Raw genomic sequence first — 11,822 nt, 5'->3', positions numbered from 1 at the left:
TGTCTAGAGTCCATGGAGTCGCAAAGAGTTGGACATGACTAAACAATGAACACTTTCACTTTCAAGAAAATTTCACCAGAAAACAGTAACAGCAAAGAAGAAAAGGGAGAGTGGTTAATGAATTTGGAAGGGTGAAGTGCCACCAATGGGAAAGAGTTTAGATGGGGGCATTGGGGTAGTATTACCTGGTCTCCCATAATTCTAAAGGAGGCAAGGTTGTCTGCTGTATCTCTTGGGCTTCCCAGGTGGTGCAGTGGTAAAGAATCCACCTGCTAATGGAGGAGATGCAGGAGACGTGTTCAATCCCTGGGCCAGTAATATCACCTGGAGAAGAAAATGGAAACCCACTCCAGTACTCTTGCTGGAAAAATCTCATGGACAGAGGAGACTGTCAGGCTACAGTTCATGGAGTCACAAGGAGTTGGACATGACTAAGCAACTGAGCATTCCTGTATCTCTCACACCTAACATGTTTTGCCCTTCATGGGATTAAATGACCCATGTCAGACTATAGTCATAAAGATGATTGTGGGTGAAAAATGGCATAGACTGACATTATCTCATTCCCTACATAAAATGGAAGATAACTAAATAAATACCATCTCCCTTCACTCCAGGACCCATAACCTATGTAAGAACCTCTGGTGTAAAACTTTTTCAGAAGATAAGTAAGAAACTGAAATGAGCCCTGAGCAAGCTGCCCTCTGTCCTGGAGACAGGTTATTATGTTGGACAAAGGGGAATCCAGGCATTATTCTCACAAGGCATGAATGTTATAAGTGAGGCTTACCCTTTTCTCAGCAGGAAAAGGAGATGGTAGCTTGGCAAAGAGTCCGGATGCAGATCAGCCCTAGTAGAACAAACTACGTGGAAACCTTCAAAGATATGCAGAAAAACTCAGAACCACTGAAAGATGTGGATTCCTGTATCTTGATTGGAGCTCCTCCTGTGAAAAAAAGTGAGTGTGCTCAAGAGGATATGCGATGCAGGGGCAGGTTATGTAAGGGTATATAGAGAAGGCAGGTGGAAAGCGAAAGTGACCTATGACAACATTTGACACAGATCACTCTCTTTCAACATTCTTTAATTGCTTCCAAGGATCCTAGATTCTTATGATTTCCCTCTAAATTTCTTGATAGTTCCTCACTCTCATGCTGATTTATCTTCTGTCTCCAACATCTAAATGTTAATATACCCCAGAGCTCAGTCCTTATCTAGACTTACTTTTTTAAAAGTTAAAGTATAGTTGATTTACAATACTGTATTAGTTTCATTGTATAGCATTGTGATTTGATTTTTTGCAGGTTGTATTCCATTATGGGTTGCAATACCCAATACCCTATAAGCTTAGTTTCTTGGTTCACTCACCCAGTCTCATGGTTTTCAGTATCATCTACAGCAGCAGCCTATAATCTTGAGGTAAGTGTAGCTGTTATCCTCACTGGCCTCTGCTGCAATATCCCTTTCTCTGTTGTCCCTGACAACCATGCTGGCATCTGTTACTGAAGTCTATGGCTAGCTAGGGAACATGAGACCTTTTAAATCAGGACTTTTAATACTCTTCATAAGGAAAACCCCTTTTTTTTCTTTACATTTAAGTGCATTTTTGAGTTGAATGCATTTTGAAATATCGGTATTGAACTCATAATGTGTTTTATCTCTTAAAAATGTTTCAGCTCTGTTCACTAGAGCCTAGAAATGACTTACTACAATGAGCACTCATTATATAAATCCCATTTTTCACTAGAAAGAACTTCCTCTAAAAGGAGTTCCTTGGAAAAAGGCTGACTCTGGGTCACAGGCAGGCACTATTCCATATAGAAAGGAAGCTTTTGAATAGAGCTAAAGTTGTATCAAAAGGGCTCAGGACCCAATTTTAAGAGGCTGATTATCTCTGATAATTAATTATCCTACCAAAGATAGGAAAATTTGAACATTGATAAAGATAAAATTTCAATGGTATGAAAACCATGAGTACATAGATATATAAACAACAACAACAACAACAACCAAAAAGCAAAAATTTTGTCACTATGGAGAACGTGAGGGAACCAGCTCCTAGCATTATTTTGAAAGCTAGTAAATAAAGGGAAAGAATCAAATATTTATCTCACTTTCCTTATGTGAACTATACTACTTGGAAACCAAGAAGTAGATGAAGGGAATTTTCTCTTTTTTTTAAAATATAAATTTATTTATTTTAATTGGAGGTTAATTACTTTACAATATTGCATTGGTTTTGCCATACATCAACATGTATCTGCCACAGGTATACACGTGTTCCCCATCCTGAACCTCCCTCCCTCCTCTGTCCCCGTACCATTCCTCTGGGTCGTCTCAGTGCACCAGCCCCAAGCATCCAGTATCATGCATTGAACCTGGACTGGTGACTCGTTTCATATACGATATTATACATGTTTCAATGCCATTCTCCCAAATCATCCCACCCTCTTCCTCTCCCACAGAGTACAAAAGAGTGTTCTATATAGCATTCCAGTTAACAAATGAATAAGGAATGTTACCCTTAGAATATCACCATATTGCAACCTCTGGAGTATTAATGAATCTAGACACTGAACTTCAAAGTCTGCTAACATCCTAAAAACAGAAATAACCTGCCATTATATGCCTTCTGAGAGAAGAATGTATCACCAACTCATAAAATATTAATGCCAGAAAATATAACCTGAATTTGATCAAATCCTCATGTCAATATTTTCTACAAACTCTAATCTCTACAAGTTTGTTCTTTTGCCAAAGAATTTGATTTCCTCTCCAATCTCTTTGAGACTGGATTTAATATATTTGAAATGTTCTCCTATGCACTGTTTCCTGTTAGTTTCTATTTTCAGAGTTCTGTTCTTGGTTGAGTTGTTTTTCTTTCTTTATATTGGTGATTCTCGTTTCAAGCTTTATAATCAAATGTTTGGCGATTTATCTTTCAGATTAATAGTCAAGAATCTAGATTGTTCATTTGTTCTCTCTAAATAGCCATCTCTGTTTACCACTCTGTTGCAGTGGGTTGTGATTAAGAAAGCTTGCCTCATTAGATTGCAGGGAAGCAGTGACATAAGGAGAAAGCAAGGAATGTGGGTAGCTGATTCGGGTGAACTAACCCTTTGTCTCTTCTATTAGAGCTCTAAGTCACCTGTGCTATTTCCTTCCTTATCTGCTTAGATGAACTTCTCTGGCAACCTCTATAGTTCTGAATATCTACATCATGTTCTTCAAGGAACCATACGTAGAACTTTACCATATAAACAAATGCCAGTCAGCTGTGTTTTTTCCTTTTTCCCTCTTGTGTCTAGAGTTCTTGGCTTCCATTCTTAAGTTCTCTCCAGCCATAGGAATCACACCCTGGCAGATCTCCCACCAGCCACTTGGTAATCACTGGTTTAGTAGTTTTGGAAATAATTTCGTGATTAATTATCCAGGTGACCATCCCAGGGCCCTTTCCTTTGTGTTTGGTGGCTCAAACTTAGAATTCTTCTGAGGCTTTTAGAATAAAGACGTATCTGTGCAGTCATTTTCTCTGTGTGTCTATTGAAATATGAATTCTTATGCTTAGATTTCTCCGTTCCTATTGCATATTCTCTCATTCTTGCAGAAATTCATTAAATATTGCAATTCTCTCATGGTAACCTTTCTGGTTTTTCAATGCGATTTTGGGAAGGAGGAGACACAGGTGGAAATGTTTTTAGTCTATCATCTTTATTTCTTCCACAATAGTTTTTCAAAGTTAACACTAAAAAAACCCTCACAACTTGTGATGAAGCATTACTCCTAACATAGTCCATACTCAGGTCTAGAGGGGAGAAAGTGTAAAATAGCTATAAAAATACAGAGAGTTGGCATATTGGAAAGACATAAGAAAACCTTATAACCTCAACTACAGCAACTATTTCCTTCACTTCCCTATGTTGATACAAGTTCTCTTTTTTCCCCTCAATCCTAGGATTGCTGACCATAGGGATTTCCTCCATGAAGCGTCCCCAAAGGAGCTACCTCTTGGACACCCTGGAATCTCTCTTTTATTCTTCCTCCTTATCTGAGCAGAAACACTTCATTGTTCTGGTACACTTGGCAGATCCTGATCCCATGTGGCATGGTCAAATGATCTCCAATATCTCAACCATCTTTAAACCATATATCCGGGCCAGCAAGCTAGTAGTGATTAACACGCCTCTTAAAAGCTATCTTCCCTTGAAGAGCCTTAAGAGGAACTTTAACGACACTCCTGACTATGTAGCCTTCCGTTCCAAGAGGAACATGGATTACGCCTTCCTCATGAACTTTGCTACCAACCACTCTGACTATTTCTTGATGATTGAGGATGATGTGAAATGTGTCCCTGGATTTGTCACCCAGATAGCTACTACAGTGTCTGCATGGGAAAACAAACCTTGGGTGACTCTGGAATTCTCTCCGGTGGGCTTCACTGGAAAACTCTTTCGTACTAAAGACCTCCCTTGTTTTGTTAATTTCCTTCTCCTCTTCTACCAAGAAATGCCCTGTGACTCCCTCCTCTCCCATTTTCATGATCTTCTCATGCAGCAAACACCGGTCCAGTTCCTCCCTTCCCTCTTCCAGCACATGGGCAATTACTCCTCCTTTGAAGGCAAATTCAACAGTCTCAAGGATAAAGAGTTTGAAGAGGATGACATTAGTTCTCCCAACAACCCTGCTGCCTCCATCTATACTAGCCTGAAGGCTACCAATGACTCTGTTCCCATGAATGCCTATAGCTTGAACAAGAATTTCTTTTATGCCAAGTCAGCTGAAGCTGGAAGCCATCTGACTGTGGTTTTGGACTCACCTGCTAAAGTGGTCCGAGTTCAAGTGTTGACTGGCTCTGACCTAAAAGGTGAGAATCAGCTGAAAGAGGGACAAATAGAACTTGGCTATTCTTCTACTAATCAGATCAATGACTGTGATGAGTATATTCTGCTGGGACTACTGGTAAATGGCATCCTAAATAAGCAAGTATTATCTAACAAGTCTGGGAAGAAGGTAAAATGTGTGAGATTGCTAGTGACAGCAACTTCATCCTCTGGAATAATAGTCAGGCACATTAACATCTGGGTTAAGTGAAGTTTAAGTAATATGTAGAGAAGCCACTGGGAGTTCTGGAGTGGTTATACTGGAGGTTAGAGTACACAGAGTTTAAAAAATTAAAGTCTTGAAATTGGCCAGGGACATCTCATTGTTGGGTCTTTTCAATATTATTAATAATAATAATTAATAATAGCATGCTGAAAGGCAGAGTGAAGGTAACATCCTCTTGGTACCAGAGAGCCACTAGTGGAAGAAGTAGGCTTGTCAAACTCTTCACTGGTTTTCTATCCAAAAGGATCTACCATCCAAAATTTGTTCCTTGGGTGAGAATACCAGGCTTCTAGGCACAACAACATGTAGGTAGGATTGATTGATGCTCATATCACATCCAAGAGATTCATTCCTTCCTGTGTGGCAGGAAGAAGTAGATTGGTCAGGAGGGAAACATGACCTCTCCGTAATGTCATTTGCCATTATAAGACAGTTATTCATTTGACAAGTGTTTATTGATTATCTCTATGGTTAGGTAGAATCCTCTTCTACATAACCACTCAACATGCCAGAATATTCTTTTCTAGATGGAATTAAAATTATTAAAAATAATTTTCTTTGATTTCTGGTAGATCCTGTCCCCAGCATAGTTTTATCTCTGGGACTATAAGTTTTATTTCCATAGGTGTATCTCTGGATGTTTCTGATAGGAAAACTTTGGATGTTTTATTAACATTTTTTAAGTTCAGTTTGGGTATGAGATCTTTACACTCAGAAAAGTTTGATCTCTGAGCCCTGAGCTCAACTAATGAGCAGTGTACGGTTTTTCCTAGCTTGAGAACACATTCTGTGAAGGCATGGGATAAGGAAAAAGAAAGGACAGTTTTAGGAGAACTATTTGAGGAGAACTGAAATGAAATAAAAAATCTTAGAAAGATCTGGAAATTTTTGAAATAGGAGAATAGGATGGAAACAAGGAAAGGGATTGGGGAAAATAAAATAAAAATGGAAAGTAAATGCTTTGAGAGCATCAGGTGCAGGGGAATGGGGCCAGTGTATCCCATAGATATGAAAATGCGCAATTCAAATCTCCTGCTACAGGCAGGATGATTGACTGATAACTCCACGAATTGCCCTCTGAATTCACTCCAGTGTTGGTGTGTTAGGGCCATGTTTCCCACAGAATGCTCCCAGTCAATGACTGACACACCAGAAACACTATCAAGTCCCATTCTGGCAAGATGGTGGAGTCCCAATAGATGATATCAGCTCAAGGACTCACCATCAACCTGTTTGAAACTTTCTTAGAATAATGCTGTAATCCTAGACTCTTCCTAGCCAGTTCTTCTTTCTCTGTCACCTTTCACAGTTTTCAGAACTTCACCACAATCCGAAGCCTTGCCAGTAAAAATCTCCCTCCATCAGTAAATCTCTTGACTCTCAAATCCCATTTTCAGCTTCTTGGCAAATGTGAACTATCAAAAAGGTACTGAGAACATACTAAGAAAATGGCTAGTAAAATGAAGATTCTTTAATTTCCATGTATTATGAAATCTTTAATAATCTTCCTTTACTTGATTTCTAGTTTCATTCCATTGTGGTAGGAAAAGATACTTGATGTAATTTCTATCTTCTTGAATTTTTTGAGAATTGTTTTGTGGTGTGATATGTGATGTATGCTAGAAAATGTTTCATATACACTTGAGGAGAAACATATTCTGCTGCTTTTGGATGAAATGTTCTATATATGTATATTAGGTTCATTTTGTAATAATGTTCAGGTTAACTTTTTTTTTTTTTACAGTTTATTCTCTGTTTGGGTGATATATGCATTGTTTAGAGTGAGGTATAATATCTGAAACTATTATCATATTGCTGTTTATTTATTCTTTTCTTTTAGTGTTTATTTATATGGTTAGGTGCTCTGACATTGAGTGCATAAGCATTTACCTTTATTATTTCCTTTAGATGAATTGGCATCTTCATATAATGAAATTCTTTGTCCCTTATGATCATTGTTAGCTTAAAGCCTATTTTATATGATAAAGTTATAACTACCCTTATCATCTTTAGGTTATCATTTGCTTGAAATATCTTTTTATATCTCCTCACTCTCAGCCTCCATGTGTTCTTAAAGCTAAAATGAATCTCTTGAAGGTAACGTATTGTTGGATATTATTTTTTTTATCCATTCAGTCTTTCTCTTTTTATTATAAAATGTAATCCATTTACAATTAAGTAAGTATTGGTATATAAGGAATTGTGTCACCATTTAAAAATTGTTTTCTGAATCTTTTGCAAATCCATTTTCTCCTTTCCTCCTCTCTTCTTGTCTTTTGATGTCTTGCTGTGATTTAATAATTCTTTATGGTGATTTTATAACTTTTAAGATGGGATGATGACTATAATATTTTGTTTATGGACTTCAGGCTTTTCCTTTGTAGTTACTATGACACATAAAATATGTTATTATATCCTGTTTTAATGGTTAATTTAATAGCATACAGAAACTTTACACTTTTATGTCTTCACCTTACATTTCAGGTTACTGATATAATTTATTTTTCTTACTGTGTATTCAGTATAAAATTATTAGAGTTATGGTTACTTTCAATATTCACTTTTAACTTTCTGATAGTTGTAAATTATCTACACATGACCATTACAACATCAATCTAACTTTGACTATGTACTTAAATTTCTCAGTGAGTTTTCTTATATTTGTGTTTTTATGATGTTAATTAGCATCCTTTCATTTCAGTCTGAAGTACAACCTTTTGTATTTCTGGTAAGGTAGGTCTAGTGGTGATGGAAAGCCTCAGCTTTTTTTTTTTTTTTTCATGGAAAGTCTTTTGTTTATGAAGGGCAGTTTTGCCTAGTATGATATTTTCTTTCAATATTTTGAATGCATCATTTCAATCTCTCCTGGCTTGTAGTTTATGCTGAGAAATCTGCTTCTTGCCTTATGGAGGCTCCCCTTGTATATGGTGTGTTGTTTTCCTCTTCTTTCAAAATTCTCTCTTTGCCTTTGACTTGACAATTTAAGAAGGCAATGGCAACCCAATCCAGTACTCTTGCCTGGAAAATCCCATGGACGGAGGAGCCTGGTAGGCTACAGTCCATGGGGTCGCAAAGAGTCGGACATGATTGAAGTGACTTAGCAGCAGCAGCAGGAGCAGCTTGACAATTAAATTATAACATCTCTTGGGGTAGCCCTTTTCAATTTCAACTTATTTTTGGGTTCTGTGGGTCTCGTAGGTCTCTCTCTATATTTCTCTCTCCATGTTTTGGAAGTTTTTAGCCATTATATATAGACCCTTTCTCTTTCTGTTCTCCTTTTAGGACTTGCAATAAATTGTTTCTCTTACTGGTGTCCCTTAATTGCTGTAGGTTTTCTTCATTCTTTTTCATTTTTGTCTATTTTTTCCTCTGACTGGGTAATTTCAAACAATCATCTGAGTTCATGGATTCATTTTTCTGTTTGGTAGAGTTTGTGAGCTGCTGTTCAAGGGCACAATAGTTTTTTCTATTCAACCATTCCATTTTCCTGTTTTAGGATTTCTGGTTTTGTGTGTGTGTGTGTGTGTTGGTGGGAAGGGGGGAGGGAGGTAGTTTTCATTTATTTGTTGAACTTCTCATTTTGTTTATGTATTGTGCCTTAATTTCAAGTAGCTATGTGTGTGTTTATAGGTCTCTAAATGCCTTTAAGAGGATAATTCTGAATTCTTTGTCAGACAGTTCATTGATCTCCTATTATTCAGGGTCAGATATTGGCATTTTATTAGTTTCCTTTGCTGGTGTCATGTTTACCTGATTCTTCACTTATATGAGGAATCTAAAAAGTGATGCAAATGAACTTATTTACAAAACAGAATTAGACTTTATGACTATAAATGCCTTTTATACATATGACTTTAAATAGTGTATTCCATGTATCACAGTAGGTTGTAAGTATTTTTAATGGAATATTGTGTTTACTTATATATATGGATAAATATAAATCTATATACATTTATATTTACATATAAATTAATATATTATTGAAATATAGTTGCTTTCCAACTTTGTATTAGCTTCTGCTGTATACACTGTGCTCTTTCAATACTCTCTGTCCCAACACATTCTTAGAACTTCTAAAAAGAAAAGATCTTGAGAAATAAGAATGGAACTGGAGGAATCAACTTGCCTGACTTCAGGCTCTACTACAAAGCCACAGTCATCAAAACAGTATGGTACTGGCACAAAGACAGACATATAGATCAATGGAACAAAATAGAAAGCCCAGAGATAAATCCACACACATATGGACACCTTATCTTTGACAAAGGAGGCAAGAATATACAATGGAGTAAAGACAATCTCTTTAACAAGTGGTGCTGGGAAAACTGGTCAACCACTTGTAAAAGAATGAAACTAGATCACTTTCTAACACCGCACACAAAAATAAACTCAAAATGGATTAAAGATCTAAATGTAAGACCAGAAACTATAAAACTCCTAGAGGAGAACATAGGCAAAACACTCTCCGACATAAATCACAGCAGGATCCTCTATGATCCACCTTCCAGAATTCTGGAAATAAAAGCAAAAATAAACAAATGGGATCTAATTAAAATTAAAAGCTTCTGCACAACAAAGGAAACTATAAGCAAGGTGAAAAGACAGCCTTCTGAATGGGAGAAAATAATAGCAAATGAAGCAACTGACAAACAACTAATCTCAAAAATATACAAGCAACTTATGCAGCTCAATTCCAGAAAGATAAATGACCCAATCAAAAAATGGGCCAAAGAACTAAATAGACATTTCTCCAAAGAAGACATACGGATGGCTAACAAACACATGAAAAGATGCTCAACATCACTCATTATCAGAGAAATGCAAATCAAAACCACAATGAGGTACCACTTCACACCAGTCAGAATGGCTGTGATCCAAAAATCTGCAAGCAATAAATGCTGGAGAGGGTGTGGAGAAAAGGGAGCCCTCCTACACTGTTGGTGGGAATGCAAACTAGTACAGCCACTATGGAGAACAGTGTGGAGATTCCTTAAAAAATTGCAAATAGAACTACCTTATGACCCAGGAATCCCACTGCTGGGCATACACACTGAGGAAACCAGAATTGAAAGAGACACATGTACCCCAATGTTCATCGCAGCACTGTTTATAATAGCCAGGACATGGAAACAACCTAGATGTCCATCAGCAGATGAATGGATAAGAAATCTGTGGTACATATACACAATGGAGTATTACTCAGCCATTAAAAAGAATACATTTGAATCAGTTCTGATGAGATGGATGAAACTGGAGCCAACTATACAGAGTGAAATAAGCCAGAAAGAAAAACACCAATACAGTATACTAACACATATATATGGAATTTAGAAAGATGGCAATGATGACCCTGTATGCAAGACAGGAAAAAAGACACAGCTGTGTATAACAGACTTTTGGACTCAGAGGGAGAGGGAGAGGGTGGGCTGATTGTAGAGAATGGCATTCTATCATGTATACTATCATGTAAGAATTGAATCGCCAGTCTATGTCTGACGCAGGATACAGCATGCTTGGGGTTGGTGCATGGGGATGACCCACTGAGATGTTATGGGGAGGGAGGTGGGAGGGGGGTTCATGTTTGGGAACACATGTAAGAATTAAAGATTTTAAAATTAAAAAAAAAAGTTACTTAGAAAAAATAAAAATAAAAATAAAACCTCTCTAGGAAAAAAAAATAAATAAAAAGAAAAGATACATGCACCCCAATGTTCATAGCAGCATGATTTGCAATAACCAAGAATGGACTATTACACAGACATTAAAAAAGAATGAAATAATGTCACTTCCAGAAACATAGATGGACCTACAAATTGTCATATGAAATGAGGTAAGTTAGAGAAAGACAAATATATGATATTGGTTATATGTGGAATGTAAAAAGAAGACACAAACTTCTTTGCAAAATAGAAATAGACCCATAGACATGGAAAACAAATTTATGAATACCAAAGGGGAAATGGGGGAGGGATATATTAGGAGTTTTGGATTAAAATATATATATATGCTCATATTTGTAAATTAGATAATCAACAAAGACCTTTAGGACAGCACAGAGAACTAGTCTTGTAATAACCTCTAAGGGAAAAGAATCTGAAAAATTCAAATATGTATACATGAATTATATTTACAGTACATCTAAAATTAACACAACATTGTAAATCAACTATACTTTAATAAAAAATAAAATGAGCTTTAAAAACTCATTTCTAAGTATAAAATTGTGAAGATAAGTAAGGAGAGTGTAACTCTAATAAATGCATATCTTTTAAAAATAGAAGTATAGTTGACTTTCAATATTATATTAGTTTCAGGTGTAAGTTGTGTCTGACTTTTGGACCCAAGGCACTGTAACCCACCAAGCTCCTCTGTCCATGGGATTTCACAGGCAAGAATACTGCAGTGGGTTGCCATTTCCTTCTCCTGGGGATCTTCCTGATCCAGGGGTTGAACTCGTGTCTCCTTCATTGCAAGCAAATTCTTTACCCACTTAGCCATCTGGGAAACCCTTTAGTTTTTAATCTTTTGTCCATTAGTCTTTAATCATCAACCACAAATGGATAGTTATAATAAAAGAAATAGACACAAACTTTGGACCTTAGACATAAATTCTCTCAACATCAACTTAAATAAAAAACTATAAAAATTATAGTGGGAAACTTCACATGAGAAAATTTACATAAGCTAGTTTGATGTTTAGTTTTTATATACAACAT

The 11,822-nt window shown here is 36.6% G+C and overlaps 1 protein-coding gene across 1 annotated transcript in view; it reads left to right on the top strand.

The window, feature by feature from the left end:
• The first annotated feature begins 837 nt into the window (after positions 1 to 837).
• The window catches only part of LOC138097431 (alpha-1,6-mannosyl-glycoprotein 4-beta-N-acetylglucosaminyltransferase-like), a 48,581-nt gene continuing 37,596 nt past the window's right edge, over positions 838 to 11,822 (top strand). The window contains exons 1-3 of the mRNA XM_068993586.1: positions 838 to 958; positions 3,309 to 3,383; positions 3,956 to 4,864. Of these exons, the coding sequence (XP_068849687.1) occupies positions 838 to 958; positions 3,309 to 3,383; positions 3,956 to 4,864 (1,105 nt within the window). The remainder of the gene's footprint in view (positions 959 to 3,308; positions 3,384 to 3,955; positions 4,865 to 11,822) is intronic.

This window comes from Capricornis sumatraensis, chromosome 2, assembly GCF_032405125.1.
Source record: "Capricornis sumatraensis isolate serow.1 chromosome 2, serow.2, whole genome shotgun sequence".
Classification (NCBI taxonomy): domain Eukaryota; kingdom Metazoa; phylum Chordata; class Mammalia; order Artiodactyla; family Bovidae; genus Capricornis; species Capricornis sumatraensis.
The sequence above is the reverse complement of the archived record's forward strand: the minus strand, read 5'-3'. Positions and strand labels throughout refer to the sequence as shown.